This window comes from Diabrotica virgifera, chromosome 4 (assembly GCF_917563875.1).
Source record: "Diabrotica virgifera virgifera chromosome 4, PGI_DIABVI_V3a".
Classification (NCBI taxonomy): Eukaryota; Metazoa; Arthropoda; class Insecta; order Coleoptera; family Chrysomelidae; genus Diabrotica; species Diabrotica virgifera.
The window spans coordinates 67,420,930-67,442,689 of NC_065446.1; the positions used below are offsets into that span (position 1 = coordinate 67,420,930).

General features: G+C 34.2%; 1 protein-coding gene across 4 annotated transcripts in view; it reads left to right on the forward strand.

The window, feature by feature from the left end:
* Positions 1-2,382: 2,382 nt before the first annotated feature.
* LOC114324816 (endophilin-B1) overlaps positions 2,383-21,760 on the forward strand; it is a 54,846-nt gene continuing 35,468 nt past the window's right edge. For 2 of the 4 annotated variants that reach the window (XM_028272684.2, XM_028272686.2), the window contains exons 1-6: positions 2,383-2,576; positions 2,629-2,920; positions 13,665-13,806; positions 13,862-13,925; positions 20,868-20,906; positions 21,032-21,222. In XM_028272684.2, coding sequence (XP_028128485.1) covers positions 2,514-2,576; positions 2,629-2,920; positions 13,665-13,806; positions 13,862-13,925; positions 20,868-20,906; positions 21,032-21,222 — 791 coding nt within the window. In that variant the 5' untranslated portion in view covers positions 2,383-2,513. The remainder of the gene's footprint in view (positions 2,577-2,628; positions 2,921-13,664; positions 13,807-13,861; positions 13,926-20,867; positions 20,907-21,031; positions 21,223-21,760) is intronic. The other 2 variants (XM_028272685.2, XM_028272687.2) reach the window with 1 other exon arrangement.

Here is a 21,760-nt window from a genome sequence, read left to right on the forward strand (position 1 = left end):
TCGAATTGTAATATAAATTTTCGTTTAAATTTTGATAAAAAAATATGTAACATAATCTATAATTGTAACATATTTTTAGACAAATAACACAATTGTAAACAAGTGTACGTTTGCGCAAATGAGTTCAAAAAAATTCGTAAAATTCGAAAAAAAAATTTGTTTGATTTTCACTGTTATTAGTAAGTGGTTTGGCCGATCTCGGTTGATTGTTTAAAATTTTTCTTGGAATAGTGCGATAGTTTTATAACTGATACATAAAAATGAGTTTTTCTGAGGCTTTACTAAATCTGTTAAAGTTACCTTCTAATTATTTTTATACATAAAAATAAATTTATATTTGCATATTATGTATTACACATAGCTATATGTAATTTGCTGGCTTGGCCTACCCAAAATTTTACCCCACCAGCCGCCACTGGGTTTAGTGGGAAAAGGGATGAAGAAAGGATAGTCTTTTCTTGGTTGTACAGGAACATATTTTCGGGGAATACTCATTAATAACTTTTTCAAAGTGTTTAAAAAAAGGTTTATTTTTCTTAAAAAAAAACTTTTAACATTTAAAGTAAGTGAGTTACGCTCAAAATATTGTTGGTCCCTTTTATTTTTTGGTAAAAAGAATCGCGAAAAGCACCCCCTAATTAGCATCCCAAATAAAATTAATCGTTATAACGATTTATACAAGTTTTTACTTGTATTTTATTTTATACTTCACAAGTTACTTTGCTCATGTATTCTTTATTTATACTATCTGTAAGTTTCATCGGTTCAAAGTGCTTATTTTTAAAAAGGCTGTAGTTAAAATGGCTTGAACGAGTCAGTAATCCCGAGTGTATGCAAACTTTGAACAGCCATAGCACCAATTTTTGTTATCCAGTATTATTTTGTTATCAATATTGCGAGTAAGATGCACCATTGGACTGCCGGAATAGTGCATCTCTTTCGCACTCACATTGATGGCCGCCTCAATATACGAGTTAGCGCTCATTTGTTATTAATTAAAAATAACAGCTTAGTAATAAATTATAATGACCCAAATTATTTCTTCAGGATTATGTAGGGGGCTTTAAACTTTGATTTAGTCACTTTTATGACTTTTATAATAATAATTTTTAACCGTGTTATTAAGTCTGGAAAATAGTTATTTTCGTGTTTTTCAAATTTTAAATCGCGTATATAACTCGATAATAGTCAATTTTAGAGAAAAATCACAAGACACCTTTTTTGCTCATAATGACCCAAAGAATCCATAAAAATTGTACGAAGTGAAAAAAATTATTTTTTGAATACAGGTGTAAATACTTTAGTCGCCTGCTAAAAGAAAGCGAGAGTAGAAAAAGAGCTAAAGCAGAGGCATAGGTATATACAAGTTTATACGATTAACTGGATATACTAGGAGGGTGAAGTAAAGATAGTACATAAATAAAATACCCAAACATAGAGAAAAAGGTTTGTCATGTGTAATCATACAGGTGTAAATACTTTAGTCGCCTGCTAAAAGAAAGCGAGAGTAGAAAAAGAGCTAAAGAAGAGGCATATGTATATACAAGTTTATACGATTAACTGGATATACTAGGAGGGTGAAGTAAAGATAGTACATAAATAAAATACCCAAACATAGAGAAAAAGGTTGTCATCAGATAATAGGCATTCAATAGAAGCGTAGATTAGTTGGACTTAAACTAAATGTAGGGTAATATGTAAAAGATCTTTCAGATCATAGCGTCATAGTGTGAAATTGTCTACGAAAACAGTCGGCCTTTTAAAATCTGTGGTTAGTAAATTAATAATAATTTTTCAGAAGTTTCCTGGTTCATAAAATTCACGAACGTTCCATTCCAAAAACACGAATATCGTTGTTCTCAGTTGTTCTTATTTGGTTGGGTTGGGCGTATGGTAATATGTAAAAGATCTTTCAGGTCATAGTGTGAAAATTGTCTACGAGGACAATCGGCCCTTTTAAAATCTGTGGTTAGTAAATCAATAATAATTTTTCAGAAGTTTCCTGGTTCATAAAATTCACGAACGTTCCATTCCAAAAACACGAACATCGTTGTTCTTATTTGGTTGGGTTGGGCGTCTTCAAAAGTTCACCCTTTTTTGTCTGACTTTGGATTTGGTATCCAAATTTTTTGACGGGATAAGGAGGGGAAGGTTTGCCCTACGTCTAATCCTCTTCATTCATCCGGGCTTTCGACCGGTATTCGCAGATACTGAGATGTGCTGAGATTGAGATACTAGATTTGTACTCGATCTCCTTAGAACATAGGGCAAAGTTTTTAAAATTGTCTGAATTCACTATAAAACAAAGGCATCAACTGTTTACTGGAACTACTGGATATTTTGACTTTGACGTATATGTCAAATTCTAGTGTCTACTGTCACTGTCTAGTTAAGAACAATTTTGTTGTGGTGCATAGTTTTTTCAGTTTGTATGTTTTCAATAAATCGATAAAATACAGACGATAAGAAGCAAGGAAGTACTTTGTTTAATATTATAAGATAAGACAGGCAACATGGATTTTAATGTTAAAAAAATTGTAAAAGATGCTGGAGCTGCTTTAAGCAGAGCAATACAGGTACGTTTTTACCCTTTACTGTTTAACAGTTTGTTTTACAAAAATATTTTAGATGACTGAGGAAAAGTTAGGCACATCTGAAAAAACAGAATTGGATGCCCATTTCGAAAATCTTTGGAACAGAGCAGAGGGTACAAAGAACTTTACAGAAAAACTTGTCAAAAATACGGAAGCTGTTTTGATCCCAAATCCTGGAAACAGAGTTGAAGACTACATCTATGAGAAAATCGAAAAGCAACGACCTTCAAGATTGAGTAATTTGGAATATTTAGGAGTGGATATGGTAGAGGCAGGTAATGCTTTAGGGCCTGGTACAGCCTATGGGAGTTCCTTAATCAAAGTAGGTCAGTATCTACATGTCCTATTCATTATTGTAAATTGCTTATTTTGTTATTCAAATCTATTGATGGATTGGTATAGAAAGACCTCTATCTAATTGTGTTTCGTTTCATTATCATTACAGCACCAGAAAACACAGGAGTAAATATTATGTTTTATTATTATTCTCCTACCAGTTATAAAAAAGTGGATAAAACTCTTAATATGGTTATGTTATAATACAGTGTTCTTAGGATTGTATAAAGTAAGAAAAATTAAAGATTACTAATGAACCTACATAAAACACACTGTATTTTCCTGAAACACACTGTATTCCTATGAATGACCCTGTCACAAAAAAATTGGCCAGTGGAAAGATATGTAATAATTATGTAAACTGTTCTAATAATAATGGTACTGGTTCATTACTTTCTGGAACTTAGAAAAGATGTGTTGAATAAGATCGCTAATGGGTAATCTTTCAGTTTTCCTACTTTAGGTACTATTTAAATAAAAGATAAATTTTTTGCATGTCAATTAGTCCACTATTAAGCTTGTTTGCGGTACATTAATTTTGTTTACAAATTATTTTTCACAAAAATAGGTACAACAGAATTTAATTTTATAAACATACAAACACAAACCAAGATAATATTTATGATGTTTGTAAACACCACTTTTGTTATCTTTATTAATTTTACAAATTTAAATAAATAATACAGGTTTCTATATAATTCATAAAACTTAGACCTCCAATCTCACTTAGGTTCTTTAATCGTTATCAAATATATACGGATAGCTATGATTGGTGATTTAATAGGAAGCAAGTCAATCATGGAGTTGTGGTCAATTGATTTAAACCACAAAGGGAAGAAAAAACTTTGAATTTTCTATCAAGTTGTTCTCTCTCTCCTATGGTGCTACAGCCCAAGTCTGGACCTGGTTGTGTCCAGCATCTGCTTCCAAGTATCGCTGTCTCTGGCTGCTCTCCTCCAGTTTCCCACCCTCAATATCTCTTTAGCATTAGTTCTCACTTCGTCTATCCATCTCTTCCTACTGGCTGATGTCCCACCATAGTTCTGCTAAGTGTTCTGTCATTATCCATTCTTATAAGGTGACCTGCACCGTGCAATCTTTGTATTTTAGCATAATTTTCTTATAGAGTGTTCTTTGTACTATTGATATAATTAGTGGTTGAACCTTATTCTCCATATACCACTGTCGCAAATGGGTCCCAACATCCTCCTTAATATTTTCTTTCAAAAGAATTAATAAGATTTATTGTCTTTTCAGTCATGATCCATGTTTCTGTGCCATATGTTGCTTGTGGTTGTCTGATGATTTTAAACTTTAGTTCCTGATGAATGTCTTTGGATCCAAACACCTGCCACAGAGAGAAGGATGCTTTGTTAGCAAGCATTATTTGTTTCCATATTTCCTCCACCTCTCTGCCAACCTCAGTTATATGTATATGTAGGTATGTGAGCTGTATTACTACTTCTATGTTATCATTATCTATTGTCACATTCTGCAAGTTTCGTTGGTTCCTCGCTTGTATTAGGGCTTTAATTTTATCTACATTGACAGCTAGCCCTATTTCTTTCATATTTAACAATTGTATACCTGACTCAATGACCCTGAATGACTCTGTAGCTTCATGTGGCAATGATATTGCCAACTTATTTGCAGATCACTTTTCATCAGTTTATAGTGATATTACTTTAAATTGCGATGTTGACCATATTCAGTCTAAACTCAATATCTCTTCATATCGTATCCAGATTTCCAAAATTTACAAAAAACTTTCATCATTAAGTGTCAACAAGTGTCCTGGGCCTGATGGTATACCACCTAATTTTCTTAGGGAATTCAGTTTTATACTATCGCGACCTTTGTTTCATATATTTAATAAATCTTTGGATGTAGGTCAGTTTCCAGACTTTTGGAAACTTTCTTATGTCACACCAATATATAAATCTGGTAATAAATCTAATATTAGTAATTACCGCCCTATATCTATTCTTAGTGCTATACCAAAGGTTTTTGAGAGTATTATTACTGATCTCCTCACCTTCAATAGCTCCGGGATCCTAAACTCTCAGCAATTTGGTTTTACTACAGGTAAGTCTGCTCAACTGAGTGTTGACCTATGTTGATTTTCTGTCTGAAGCCTTGGAAGAGGGACTTCAAGTTGATTCAATTTATACTGACTTTTCCAAGGCCTTTGAAAGAGTAAACCATGAACTCCTGATTCGAAAGCTTAGCTCTTATGGCATAATTAGACCTTTGTTGCAGAGGTTACAGAGTTATTTAACTGAAAGATTTCAACAGGTCCGAGTGAACCACTTTTACTCACAAACTTTTTCAGTTCAGTCAGGTGTACCACAGGTGTCCCATTTGGGTCCATTACTCTTTAATATATTTATTAATTATATTACCAACTATTTTTACGATTGTAACATCTTGCTATTTGCTGATGACTTGCAGTGCATATTGCAATTAGAACTGACTAACCTCTCTGTATGGTATCCTTAATTCCAGCAAATGTCATGTAATTAACTTTAACCATACTCACCACCCAATATTATCAAACTATTACATTGATGGCCAATTGCTCAACACTGTAAATAATATCAAGGACTTGGGGATTACACTGGAAAATTCTCTTTGTTTCACTAATTACATCATCAATGTCATTCAAACATCTATGAAAATGCTGGGTTTCGTAAAAAGAACAACTTGTGATTTTACAAACGTATCCAGTATTAGAGTTCTTTACTTCTCCTTGGTCAGGTCTCACCTCAAATATTGTTCTTCAGTGTGGTCCCCACACTACTTGGTCTACATTAGGAAACTTGAACAAGTCAAAAATAGTTTCTTCTGTTACATTGCTTTTAAGCTTCATACCTATCAAGATTGCATGGCAGCATCAACTGCAGGTCCACTCTCTTGCAAGCCAGAGAAAACAAAGGGACCTTTTGCTATTATTCAAGATCTTAAATGGTATATGCAGTTGTTCTCAACTACTTAATAAGATCATACTGTTTGTACCACCTCACACCACTAGACAAGTGCGAACATTTTATGTACCATTCCATAGGTTTAATTATTCACTTTTTCCATTTGTACGAAGAGTCTTGAATTTAGCAAACTCCCTTTACAATTTACAACTGTTTGACAACTCCATCAGTTGTTTTAAAAGAAATTTACATGGGATCAATATTTGAGTGAAATGTCTGTAGTCTGTAATTTGTTACCTTGTTATTATTTCCTGTTACATATTTACTTCTATATTATATTTATATTTCTGTATGTCTGTTTTTTTTATATTATATTATTGTAACGTGACTATTGTAATTACTTATAATTACAATAAAACTAGCGGTTCGTATTTATATACGACTTTATTTATATTTATACAAGTTTACTTTACAAACTTTAGCTTAAGACTAAACTGTATTTACAAATATGCCCATATTTATACCCAGTTGTTATTCTGGAACAATCGACGCCCATCTCTAGCTATCAGCGTGTTCCGCCTACGGATCGTACGTTCGAGAAGTCCCTCCTCCTTTCCGCCGAGGCCTAGATCATTCGATGACGTCATTCTCGAGGTGTTTACTGTTATACGGCGGTCGTCCAAGATTTCTCTTTTGTTACACTGCTCCCCTCTTAAGATCTGAGCGTCCCGATCAGCAACTCTAGATGAAGGCCCAGGATGGCGGAATCTACACGACTCTCCAGCTCTGCATACACCCTTCAAGAAGAAATAGCAGTCTACTGTCTTTGAAGGGTATGACATCTTCGGGTTCATGCAACACACAGTAATTCGTACGCCAGTTTCTCTGAAGATCACTTCAAGCATGCTTCTCACAATCTTCCAATCCAGACTTTCTACTGCATGGCCTATTTTTGGTATAGCCAAATCTTTGATGTCATAATTACACACGATTTTCTTCAAATTAGTTAGAGCACGCCATATGTTCTCGTAGCTTGGCGTGTCCGTATAAGACTTCCTGGTCACTATATACAGCAAAGATCGAGGACCATCTTCCAATCGCAATACTCTTCCAATTTTAGGTTGTTGATTCCTTAACTCGTCCAGGCGGCCGAACTTTCTATTGAATACGGACGAGATTCCTTTAGTCATCTCGAGGTCTTGGGCAACACAGTGGGCCAGAGAGACGTTTTCTGGAACACCAAACAGATCTTGCTGAACTTCTGTGGTCACGCCGAATCTAGCACTCTTTCTTTCTGCGTAATTTGACATAAATTCCTTAAAACTTGGCTGTGGTGCATCTTTAATCTCCTGTTGGAGGACTCGGGCTTCCTCTGTTTCATTTGAGCCAGCATATGGTGCAAGACGATTTATGTGAATAACCTTTGGTTTACCGTTTGGTAACTTCTTAATTCTGTATATTACGTCATTTATTTTCTTCTTAACTTCAAGTTCGCTGCCCTCAATCGTTGAAAGACTTCTATTAAATTCTTGGCGTGTTCATCAAATGACCTTCCAACCACAATTACATCATCCAAGTAAACCAGGCATGTTTTCCATGTTAGACCTCTTAAAACTGCCTCCATTAATCTTTCAAATGTGGCAGGGGCATTACATAAACCAAACGGCATAGCCGTAAACTGCCAAAGCCCTGATCCTATCGAAAATGCGGTTTTCTCCCGATCGGCTGGCTCCATGTCTACTTGCCAATATCCACTTTTTAAATCGAGTGTGGAAAACCATCGAGAACCGGAGAGAGTATCCAATGTATCGTCTATTCGGGGCAAAGGATAACTATCTTTTTTTGTTACCGCATTGAGCTGGCGGTAGTCGATACAAAAACGCGTCGAACCATCTTTCTTCTTTACCAGAACTACTGGTGATGTCCATGGACTGTTCGATGGTTCAATTACCCCTTGTTTGTCCATATCCTTGATAATCTCTTCGGCTTCATCTCTTTTCGCAAATGGAAGTCGTCTAGGCCGTTGTCTGATTGGCTGAGCGTCTCCGGTATTTATTTTATGCGTTACTATGCTGGTTTTGCCTTTATCCTTCTTATCAATAGCAAAAACATCTTGATACTCTATTAGCATAGACCTCACTTTTTCCGTTCGTTTATGATCAAGATCTTGGCATCTTTCAATGATCATCTCGACAAGGTCTTTTGGATACTTTGACTTCGATGATTTCTCATTTGTATTCATAGAGCAAATTGAAGCCACGGGGACACACTGTCCGATCAAAGCTCCTCTACTTAACTTGATAGCAGTTTCCCTTAAATTCATAACTCTTACAGGGATGACATCTCGAACTTTTACCAAAGTTTTCGCCGTTAGGAACTCGACATTATCCACATCTTCGACCATCCTTAACCTTCCCTCTCGGCAGTGTCCATCAAGCATGGTCATCAGAATTTTCTCACTATTACCGGGTATGGTTACGTCGCATGTAGTTAGTAAGCGGATGGCATCTTCTTTGTCGTCGTGAAAGGGCAACTCTTCACCATTGATCTTGAGAACTCCATTTTGAACATTCAATATTGCCCCCACTTTCCTTAGTACGTCCATCCCCAATATGGATTCGTCGGAGATCTCGGCAATTAATACTTGATGTTCAACTGTGGTCTGGCCAATGGATACTGACATATTAGCCTCGCCATATGTATTAATTAGCTCACCAGTCGCTGTTCTAAGCTTTACTGTTGCAGGTGATAATTTATTATGGTCTCGTACTACATCTGGACGTGCGATAGTTCTCGTTGCACCTGTATCCACCAAAAATGATCTACATCTATTACTGATACGACCTTCGATGTATAAGTTGTGGATTCCACCGGAGGACGTAAGGTTGACAGTTACTATGGGGGCTCTAGTTCTCGAGGTCGGCAGTTGCCCCTTGGTGTCGACCCGCTCTAGTTTTCCGACGGCTGTACGATCTTCTTACAATTACGACGAATGTGGCCTACGTCTCCACAATTCCAACATCTAGGCTCGCGTCTCTTTGGCATCTGATTACTTAATACTCTCCGTATCAGTTCCTCCAGACGTTCATCGTTGTGTTCGTCACTTTCTTCAATGGTTCTTACTCTATGGCCTCGTGAAGTTTGACTAGCCGTTTCGTGTTCCAATGCAATAGCAAGTGCTTCATCTAAAACTTTCGGCCTTGCTAGTCGTAAAGCTTTCTGTAGTTCATTATCTTTCAGCCCATTGACGAAGGTATCTACTGCAATTTCTTCTAAAACGCTGTCTGGCACCTCTGGATAAGCCAACCGCACCACACGAGCCACATCTGCTTCAAATTCTTGCAGATTCTCACTTGCTCGTTGACTTCTACTTCGCAGTTGTGCTTTGTATACTTGTTGTAGATGGGCATCTCCATAGCGTTTTTCTAGACGAGTGAACAAGGTCTGGTAACAATTTTCTTGACCCTTAGGAATTGATCTTAATATATCTGCAGCATCACCTCGCAAAGCAGCAGTCAAGGAAACAGCCTTTTCCTGTTCGGTCCAATGATTGGCGGTCGCAATAGCTTCAAATTGTCTAAGATATATGGACCAAGAGGACTTTCCATCGAATGGTGGTAATTTGAATCTCATATTATGCGACGTTTCGTCTCTCGGTAGTTCATCTTTCACTACAGGATCTAACGCTGCTGCATTAACTGATGGTTGTACTTTTGTATCGGTTATCATGCTCTCTAGTTGTTTGATCTTTTCTTCTACGGTCTCTACACTTTTCTGCATCTTATCGAATGTTCTAGAAACTTCTTCAAATTTCTCGTCATTCTGTCTACAAACGTCTTTAATTACTTGAGAAACACTTTCAAATTTCTCGTCGCTTTTTCTAGAAGTTTCATCGATCTTTTGAGAAACACTTTCAAATTTCTCGTTGTTCTGTCTACTAACTTCTTCAAGTTTCTCGTTATTCTGTCTACTAACTTCTTTAATTACTTGAGAAGTCTCGTCAAATTTTTTAGCAACGTTTTCGAATTTCTCGTCGCTTTTTCTAGAAGTTTCATCGATCGTTTCAGAAACAGTTTTTAATTTCGATAAGATTGCTTGTTCTGCTGACTGGAAGTGGAACGTCTTTGGGTCTTCTCCGTTCTTCGTGAGGACATCCTCGAGTCGTGCTTGTAGGACTATCTTGAGCCCACTGCTGTCCAGATCCCGTTCCTCTAGCTGTTCACGGAGCTGTTTTACTGTAAGTTCTTGTAGCAACATCTTTGGTCGGCACACACGTACTTTCCAAAATGTCTTTTAACAGTCTTTCCGGATACCGAACAATCAACGCACTTTAACTATTCCCGACGAATAAAGTCCAAAAGTCTTTTAAAGTCTGTTCGTAATTCACTTATTTATATCGCACTAAGTTAACCGAACACCTACACCAACTGTAACGTGACTATTGTAATTACTTATAATTACAATAAAACTAGCGGTTCGTATTTATATACGACTTTATTTATATTTATACAAGTTTACTTTACAAACTTTAGCTTAAGACTAAACTGTATTTACAAATATGCCCATATTTATACCCAGTTGTTATTCTGGAACAATCGACGCCCATCTCTAGCTATCAGCGTGTTCCGCCTACGGATCGTACGTTCGAGAAGTCCCTCCTCCTTTCCGCCGAGGCCTAGATCATTCGATGACGTCATTCTCGAGGTGTTTACTGTTATACGGCGGTCGTCCAAGATTTCTCTTTTGTTACATTATGTTATTGTTTTTATCTTCTAGAAGATGCACTGCTAACATTGACAAGAGAGGCAAAAATCAGGGGGTTAATAATTAATCAGAAAAAAACAAAATACTTAATAAGTACGAGAAATCAAGACCAAGTAAATAGAATAAAAGAGATAAGAATAAGTGATAATGTATTCCAAAGGGTTGACTGCTTTAAATACTTAGGAGTGATAGTAGATGGTCAAAACAGAAGAAGCATAGAGATAAATGAAAGAGTTAAAGCAGGGAATAGGGCATTCTGGAAATACCACAAGTTACTTAAAGATAAAAACCTAAGCAAGAAAACAAAGACAAAGATATATAGAGCGGCAATTAGACCAGTCATCACTTATGGAGCAGAAGCAATGTGCCTTACAAAAAAAGGTGAAGAAAAATTGAGAATAATGGAAAGAAAAATTATTAGAAGAATACATGGCCCAATCAAAACAGATCAAGGAGAAATACGAATTCTGATGAATCACGAAATAAGAAATCTAATGGAAGGAGAAGATATAGTGAGATTCATTAAAGCACAAAGGTTAAAATGGTTTGGCCACATCCAACGAAGAGAAGCAGATGCACTAATTAGGCAGATAACAAATTGGACGCCAGTAATAAACAGACCTAGAGGAAGACCGAAAATAAGATGGGAAGACCAACTGCGAGAGGATATATCCAATATGGAAATTACAGGCTGGAGAGAAAAAATACAGAATAGGAAAGAATGGAAACAGATTACAGAAAAAGCAAAAAAACACGAAAATCTATAAAGAATAATGAAGAGGAATTATGCGGACCAATCCACCGCATGAAATGGATTAAAAGAGCTCATGAACCTGAGCGACCTATACTCTATACTAGAGTGACCGGTCTATATATATATTGTTTTTATCTGTTCACTATGTATTTATGTAACACTGTATGTTCAATTAAAAAATGTAATGTATTTTTATAGAATTGGACTTGCCCGTAAAATAAATAAATAAATATTTTTTTCAAGCTCCACATAAATTTCTGTGGTATCTCTTGAAGTTCTTCCCATCAAGTTTACATCATCTCTGTACATTACAATCTACTTAGATGTATTAACACGTTGTACGCCGTGAGAATCATATACGATTCACACTTATTTTACTTACAGGGCTGCACGAATCACACTTGCTTTGCAGTGACTACTATATTGCATGGACCACGGCTAAGTCGGCCCAGAGAGCCGTAATATTATATACAGTGCAGCGTTCTACGTGTTAAACAATAAATTTTTTGGGTTTATGGATATTTTTCTTATGACATACTTATTCCATACATAATATATTAAACAGAGTCGTTGCCAGCCCATCTCCCAAGTTCTATCAGGTTTTTATATTTATTCAATTCTTTACCTGACATCTAAGAAAAGATATGTTTATTTAAAAATGTAGTATAACATATTTATATAGTCAGTGAATTATGTAGTTGTGAGATTTTTATTGAGGCGGCTTAGTTTTGTACAAAATATTGTGATCTGTTAAGAGTTAAAATTAAAATGGAGACAACATAATATTCAAATTTAGTTTGAAATAATTTTCTACAAAAAATATCTTTATGTACCATTCCTCTGTAAACCGCAGAACTGTTAACAAATGTAATAATAGAATACTAAAATACCACTCTTCTATTTTTTTGGTATTGACATTTGCAGCACCAATGTGGTATCAAATTCAACCGAGCTAAGAGCGATTGTAATTGTTTACATCTTGTATTTTGCACTAGCTTTATGTGTTTTTGAGTGGTTTTGTTCTTTTATCTATGATTTTGGAAGCACAAGATACATCCTACAAATATATGGAAAATATACAAATAAAAAAAAATCACAAATATTATGGGCAAATACGTTTTGATTTTATTTGTAGTTTTTGTATCTTTTGACAACAGTCTATTAATAATAGAAATTGATTTTTAATTTTGCTTCAATATGTTGTCAAAAATAAAACAATTATTTTTACGTATACCTTTGTAAAGAATAAAAGACATGTTAGAATTTTTATTTATTTATTTACCCAGTAATTCTACAGCATGTTGACAGTAAAATACATACCTACTTACATAAAAGACTTCGATTGATAGCCTGTTGGAAGCATTCCAATAAAGTCTAATTCTCTCTCTTGCATGTTATTTTTGATTTTTATAAACAATAATTATTGTAAAGTTATGAATACACTTTAACTGTTTTTAAAATTTGTCAAAACCAAGTTGGTTAGTAAAAAATATTTTGCAATTTATTTGGTCTGTATGTAAGCAGCAATGCTCGAAAATATGAATTTAAAAAAAAAAGCAAAATGTACCTTTTATATTGACATGTATGAGTAAGTATGTATTGAATGCACTCTGCTAGTTTATGGAACAAAAAAAAAAACTATGTATTTATAGATACATTGCCAAATTTCGGAACGAAATGAAACACAGTACTTACTGTACTTAAAAATATTTTATTTCTTACTAAGATTTGAATAAAACAGTAGAAAATAGAAAAGTCTTCATGTCTCTAGTGAAAATTCACAAAACAGTTTCTGCGACTAACAAAACATAAATACATACATTTGCCACACTTGAGTTACGGTCAGTTACAGTACAATGACCACTATGATCCAGTATATTCTATCACTCAAATTCAATAAGAGGTTACCGCCCGTCAGCATTGAACATTCTGGACACTTGCAATACTAATTGCGACGTACTGGAACATCATCAGCATTTGTAATTATTATAAAAAGAAAGCATGTCAAATGAGTTTCAGTCTGATTCGTTTTCTTTGGTTTTGGGAAGAGATGAAAACTTAATTCTGAGTTCCTTTTGACCCAAGTATTACAACTGGAACAAAACAATAGTAATTCATTTTTAAAGCTAAAATAAAGTACTAAAAAACTCGAAAAACACAAAAACACAGTATACCTTCAACGTGAAAGAAAATAAATAATGGCTCTTAGCTCGGTTAGTGTAATAGCCACTAGAGGGCGTATTGCTTAGGAAGAAAGGCTAATTGTTTCTACCTGGTTTTTTTGTTTTCTAGGTCAGTGGGAACAAAAGCTAGGTCAAACTGAAAGAGACTTTATTGGATCAGCTGGCATGTGTTTCACTCAACCTTTAAGGAAGTTCTTAGAAACAGAGATGAAAACTATTATTAAAGAAAAGAACTTACTTGAAGTCAAAAGGTGCAGTAGAAATTTGGTTTTTACTTCTCTCTATTAATTTGGTTTATTTTGATAGGTTGGACTTGGATGCTTGTAAAAACAGGGTGAGAAAAGCAAGGAGTATGTTAGGACAGCCAACGGTATGTTTGATTAAATTTTAGATTGTTAGTTTATGTTTAAATTTAGATATAGTTACAAATTTTTTATTAAACTTACATGGAATTAAACAACAGTTTTCAATAGATATATTTATACAGAATGATCTTAAAGCTACAATAGACTTTTTCAATAAGGAGAACTGAAATGGCAGACTAATTATCTCGTTATAAGCCGATCTCTTTATATCAGACAACAATAATATTGTGCATATACATATGAACATGTAGTTTTCTAATACATTAACTTCCTATAGTCATAGTCATAGTCTTATTTTATTGATCCTTTAAGACATTAAAAAAATGTATAGGATACGTCACTACAGAATTCAGTATACCTAAAAACATTAATGTGTATAATATAATATTCACAGTGTAACAAAATTGACAAAGCATAAAATATATAAAATAACATTTTTACAAGTAAAATATGAAGCTACATCAGTTTGTCCTCAATATATTCATTTATAGAATAATAAGCTTTTCTTAAGAGTAAATCTTTAACATTTTTTTTTTAAATTTAGTGGACAGTGGTATTTCTTTCACAGTTTTTGACAAATTATTGTACAAGGTCTGTCCCATATATCTGAAGCAATTTTGAAATTTCGGTGTTCTAGGAACTCGTAAATATTCAGCACTTCTTGTATTGTAATAGTGATGGCCTGATTTTATTGGAAATGTATTAATTTCCTCTTTTACATAAACATTTATAGATATATAGGCAGTAGAAAGTTAAAATTTGGTGTTTAATAAAAATTGGTTTACATGATTGTTGATAATCCAAATTAAAATTTTTACGGATATTTTTTTTTTGGGTAATGAACACTTTGTTACTATCTACTGAGTTCCCCCACAAAATTACATTATAGCACATGTGGCTATAAGCAAGGCTATACTAAACATTCATTAATGCCGAGATGGGTAGTGTGTTTTTAATTCTAGATATAGCATAAAAAGCTTTATTCAATTTCATGTTCACTGAATTCACTTTTTCTGATCATTTGAGATTACAATCAATGAACACACCCAAAAACTTTGTAGAGTGAGTGGAAGATAACATATTGTTTCTATCATGGATGGTTAAGATATAGTCCTTGGTAGATGAGTTGTATGAATGAAAATAAATGATTTCGGTCTTGTGAATGTTTAATATTAATCTTTTGGTATTACACCAGCTTATAAAGTAGTCAACAACAGTCTTCAGTGTCATTTTTAATTCCTCGAGTGTACGTGCAGAGACTATTAACAAGGTATCATCAGCAAATATTGATATTATAAGTGCCCTTTATGTGATCTGGTAGGTCGTTAATAAAAATTAGGAATAATAATGGTCCCAGCACGGATCCCTGTGGTAGGTACTCCTTTATTTGTATGGTTCTGAGCTTGATTCTTTAATTTTAACAACACTCTTCCTGTCACTTAAGAATTTTATTACCCATTCTAGAAATATCCCTCTAAAACCAACGTTATATAATTTATTGGGAATAAATGTTATGTCTAAGCAGTCAAAAGCTCGGGATAGATCAAAAAATAGTCCTGCCACGTGGTTTCTACTATCTAATTCATAATTAATACGCTCAAACAAGCTGCATGCGGCCGTGAGTGTCGACTTTTTTGGTCTAAATCCGTGTTGGTTTGGAGTTAATAAATTGTATTCTTCTATAAAATTTAACATTCTTTGTATACAACTTTCTCTATTACATACTTCGGAAATTACGCTAAGGACAGATACTGGTCTATATCATGAGGGTCATTCTTTTTGAAGATTGGAATAACTTTTGCCATTTTAAATATGTATGGAAATTGGCTGGTTGTTATTGAGAGATTAACTAAATGGCTTAAAGGATTTGATATATGATCACTTATCAGATTTATTATTTTTACACATATGTTATCAATACCAGTACTAGGCTTATTTTTAGTTGATCGATTGTATTTTTTATTTCAATTGGAGTTACGGGTAAAAAGAAACATGTTTTGTTACACATTTTTGAGGTAGTATAAGAAGAAGGCAACGATGTGCGAAAGTGAGTTTGAAGATTATATTCTGTAACTGTAGCAAAATATGAGGCAACCGAATTAGCAATGTCACAAGACTTGGTAATAATTTTATTATCATAATGTAGAATAATATCAGATCTGTTCTTTTGCCTAGCAGTTTCACTGTTTACTAAATTCCAAATTGTTTTTGGTATATTGTAAGATCGATTAATTAAATTACTATGAAAGTTTTTTTAGTATTTATTAATAGAAAATTATATTCTTTTTTTGCCTGTTTATAGGTATCTTGAGACTCGAGACTCCCTATATTTTTTGCTATCCAGTGTAGACATTTTAGTTTTTCACTAGCGTGTCTTACCTCATTTTTTGGGCTCCGATTCCCATGATCAATTTCTTTTTTTCTTTAGTACTCATTGCCATGATGATTGTACTAGAGATATCCGATTGGATCTTTAATGCAGTGGTTTCTCCTTGCCTTCTGCATCATAATGCCGTTGACCATTTACTTGATTCATTCGCCTTTGGTGCCAATTTCTTAGCGCCAGGACAAAAGAGTGCACTTCCACTTACCAACTCATCCGCTCAAAGCTGTTGGTCAGTTAGTGTGGGATTGCTTATACCGGCAATCGCTCGGTGGAGTTTTCGCCATATCTGGCTACCCTCACTTAGTTTAGCCTGCAGACCTATGCAGTTGCCCGGGGTGTGGCACGTGGAGCCATAAGTGAGAGTTAGTTTTCTTATGAGGACCAGTTATCAAAAAACATCTCTCATTTATGACTATTTCGAGCAATATAAGATACTAAACATTGTTTGAATGGCACTTTTGAAAAAGAGCGGGTAGATAAACAGGAAGAAGTTGACAGACGGTGGAGTTTATTATATCACTGGCCTCGATAAGCACACAGATTTTAGGCATTTCTGTATATAGGCAGCTGGGGTATTTATTTACAGCCATCATCGCACCAAAAACAGGTAAAGAAACGTGTTCTTCGATCTCATTTTCCCTCGTTATAAGCAAATAATCCTCGTTATATATTGTTACAGTTCAATAGGAATTTCATGGGACACTTAATGTACCTCGTTATGAGCAAAACCTTGTAATACCCGTGTTCGTTATTATAGAGAGAGTATACTGTATTAACTGAATAAACTTTACCACTAAATGTGAGCGGCGTGGAGTAACGGCAATACCGCTGGCCTCATACGCCAGTGCACGTGGGTTCGAGCCCTGCCAAAGACAAACCATTTTCATTTCCAATAATGACACGAGCCGTCTCACCGTGCCTCGGAGAGCATGTTAAGCTGTCGGTCCCCCTGGGCAAGTGTACATCGACACTAGTTACTTGAAACAGGGTTAAAGATGTAAATAGCGCCGGAACTGTCCGAAAGGATCTCCCCGGTAAAAATGCCATACGATATTATTATTGTTATTACCACTAAATAAAATAGAGGCAAATCTAATTTGATGATATGTATTCTCTATGCCTTTCTTTGAAGATTACTCTAATGTTGTCAGATATTTTCACTAAAATGTCCAAAATACCTGTCATGTGAACATAATTCGCTCTCTATTTATCTTTTAATTTTATTTTTGTATTTTTCATGTATGTAGATGGCATTGGGTCATAAATATCTGCCTGATATTTAGGGGCTTGCGTATGACGTAAAATTAGTAGCTGTTACTTGTTGATATGAATATACATATTCTTCTTGAACTCTTTTCCATATTGTATTATGGTACAGGAACCCAATAATTTATATTTTATCTTTAATTTTTATTTTTTTATATATTTTATTCTTCCTTATTTTTGATGTAATGTTTATTTTGGGTTTCTTTCATATTTTTTTGGTTACTAGTTGCTGTAACCCATTATTTTCCAAAATAATTACAATTTATAGGAAATATTTATGTGATTATTTCATTTATAGAGATTCTGACCAATAGAAACCTACAAGAATAAAAATTACAGCGATTATTTTTTATTGATTTTAACTTCCAATAGTGTAGTAAGATTTTTCACCACGTATTTAATTCAGTCCAATCAGATTATTATTAAGTCGGTAATTTTCTACTGTACAAAATTACAGTCCAAATTTTTTTAAGTAGACTGTTTCTGTTTAATTGCAACTAGTTTCCTAGGTTTGACAACTGTCACATTTAAGAAAATATCCATAATAAACTATTAGCTCTGCATCTAACGTCAAATTGTCATGAGAAGAACAAAAATCGGCAAATTTAATCGAGTTTACTTCGGTAAGATTATTTCATGAATAAAACTGTATTTATAAATAATTTTAACTAATATTTTATTAATATCTTCGTCTAAATATTTGCTAAACTGTGCTGTTCACTTTGACAAGTTGAAAAATGTGTGTCACATTAATTGGGATCAATGTCACTGCATGTTTTTATACAAATACTTGAATTTTATAAAGTATTAAAATATAACCTTCCGAACATCACACGACAGTAAGAATAAATAAGAAAATAATGCTCCACTTTTTCTCAACCTTGTTGTCATTGGGCAATAGCCACTCGAGCCCTGCGAGCTCTCGTGTCTATTTCCAGACAACAAATTTTTTAGAAAAATTGTCGCATTATTGTCAATGTATTCTCACTCTCTTGTGATATTAATGACGATAATTTTTGATAATTTCCCGTCGTCATGTATTTTATATCAGATGCCCTTCGTTGCTACGCAAAAATACATTCAGTGACATCAATGACAATTAGTGTTTTACAACTTGTCACAGAGAACAACAAGAAACAGGTTTATTGTTCGTCCGCTATAACTTTTCCCATGCGTCACGATTCATTTTCAAACAAATTAACTCAAAACGTAAAGTGAAACGAACATTTTGTATACTGTATACCAGGGGTCACCAATTATGTTCCCTGGGGGCCCGTTTCGAAAAACTATGACACTTCCGGGGTCCGTTTCGAAAACTATGACACTTCCGGGGTCCGGATTTAGTGCTACCTGTGTCTGGTTGTTCTGATTCGGTTTCTTTGTGGATTCATATTCAAAAATGTCCCCTTTTAGACAAATCAGGAGGGTGCCGGGCGAAATTGTTGGGCTAAAACTGTTTAAAATTTATTTTTAACAAATTCAAAACATCACCTTTTTTGCCCCCAAAATGTTTTTAGCATTTTTGAGTCATCTTAAATAAAAAGATCTTCAGTCATTCGAAATTCAATTTCAATTCAGTCATCTGAAAAATGCAAAAGTAAGAATTTTCGAAGCTTGAAAATAAATTATTATTTTTGAGGTTGTCAAGTGCCTAAATTGAAGTTTAATTCAAGACTTTGATGAGCAATCGGCTTATTTCAAATTAAACCGTTTTTAACTCGAAAACTATCAACTTTTGAGAAAAATGACGGGAGACCTTTTCTGTTTAAAATCACTCAAAAAAAAACCTAAAAATACATTTTTCGGGACAAACAGGTAATTTTGAATTTGTTTAAAAAAATGTACAACCTGCCTGTACAAAAATATACAAGTTTGGAGTGAGTTTAGTGTAACTGATTCTCATTAGGGAGTTGAGATATTCATCTGATAGCTGAGATCTGTACCGATTTTTAATAAAGTTCATTCTTGAAAAATCGGCTTCGCACACATAAGTTGAGCTTAACATAATACAATATAGTACACAATTTCATGGCCAAACATTTTTACAATTGCCAAACACTATATTCTGAATTTAATAGCGGCCCGCATAAAACTAGCCTACGGTCCAGATGCGGACCGCGGTCCGCCAATTGGTGACCCCTGCTTATACTAACGAGCGATCCACAATTATTGGGATCAAAGCTAGCTGTGCAAAAAATTACGTATGTCTTGTTATAATATAATTGGTTTATCAATTAATTTTGATTAACATTATAAAACATAAAAAATCGGTCAAAACCTTTAACACAGAACTTAAATCAAAAATAAAAAGAATAATTAACAATATTAAAAGTAACAATAATAAATAAAATTAAACAAGATTCTGTATATGTCCACCGCCAACCTCTCTACATAAAACTTTTCTTGTTAAGTTGACGTACACTGCAAAGTTGACGTAAACTGGAAAATATATCTGACTTACGAATAGACATGCACTGTATAGCTATATGTGTCGTTCAGAGCCACCTATGGTGACAATAATTTTGGATCACACGTTATATACTACACACATCGGCGTACGTTTTACTTTATGTTTTGACTTAATTTGTTTGAAAATGAATCGTGACGCATGGGAAAAGTTATAGCGGACGAACAATAGCAAATATTTAGGCGAAGATATCAATAAAATATTAGTTAAAATCATTTAAAAAGACAGTTTTATTCATGAAATAATCTTACCGAATAACTCTCGAGCTCTTAAAAATTATCGATTTGTTTTGCCCTCGTGACACTTGGACATAATTTCACTTCCCTTCGGGTCGTGATATTAAAACTGTCAAAATGTCACTTGGGATACAAATCGATAATTTTAGAGCACTTGTGTAATTACTACTGATAATTTTTTTGTCAGACAAAAAGAGGGGTACAAATTAAACCATGGTTTTTGGTGCAGTAAATGTAAGAAGATGTATCCCCATATGCATCGGTACATTTTTTTAAGGACTGTGAGTACCCGTCAAAACTTTATTTTATATAATGTGGTTTTGGGCAGATCAAAGTGCCACATAATAAATTAAAATTAATAATAAATAAATAATAAAATTACTTTATTCGTTTTTAAAAATATTATTTAAATTTTAAAAATACAGAAAATATAGTATGCAGTTTGCGCAAGTCTACAGTACAGCCTATTGTACAACTTTTTTTTTTTAAATCTCGTCTTAGTGTTTTGTATTAGATAGATCGAGGTAGTGATAGTCAATAAATGGAAATTTTCGAACATAAATTAAAATTAAAAATATTTTCATGCTCTCAGCAAAAGGATGGAATTTCTCCTGAAGTTGCACTGGAACAGGTATTCTAAAAAATATAAATATAAAACACAACACTTATCACATATCCCAGAATGCACAACTGTTTATCTATTAGATGTTTATGTAGTGAACTTCGTTTTTATTCAGTTACTTTTATTCTTTCAAGGCCGAACGAGAACTACGAATTGCTCAATCAGAATTTGATAGACAAGCCGAAATTACCAAACTTCTTTTAGAGGGCGTGAGCAGTTCTCATGCAGCCCATTTAAGATATTTGTACGAGTTTGTAGATACGCAGGCTAGATTCTACTCACAGTGTACAACGATCATGACAGATTTACAGCGAGAACTTGCAAGGTAACATTACAAATCGATAACTTCATACGTATATACCTACAGTAAAACTTTTTTTAACTGAAATAAAGTGTATTATTTACTTTATTACCTTATTTTTTTTTACTTTGAACATAGAAGAAATTGACATGTCTATTTTACCGAAATTTAGATTATTCAGAATGCCCCCTTTATTTTTCAGATAATGGAGTTTTTACTGTACTTAAATGCTTTGTTTGTAATAGTAATTAATTTTTTGTCTGGCGTGTTATAAATAACGAATTCTTCTCCTTTCAGTGCCACGCCTTTTTTTCAGGCAGCGGGACTATATGGCAATTTCGTTGAATTGATCCCTGTTCATTGTTGCAAGGAAAAACTGCCCTACCCTTGTCCGGTCCAATGTCGCATGTTTCGCAACAATGAGAGTTTTTACTGCTTATCCGTCCTTTACCATCAATTTTCTTCTTGTAGCTTTACAGCCGGGTCTAGGCCTTGGCTGACTGCACAACCCGCTTTGTTCCTGATTTTTTTCCCTGGAAGCCGTCTGTTGTGAACCGGTTGT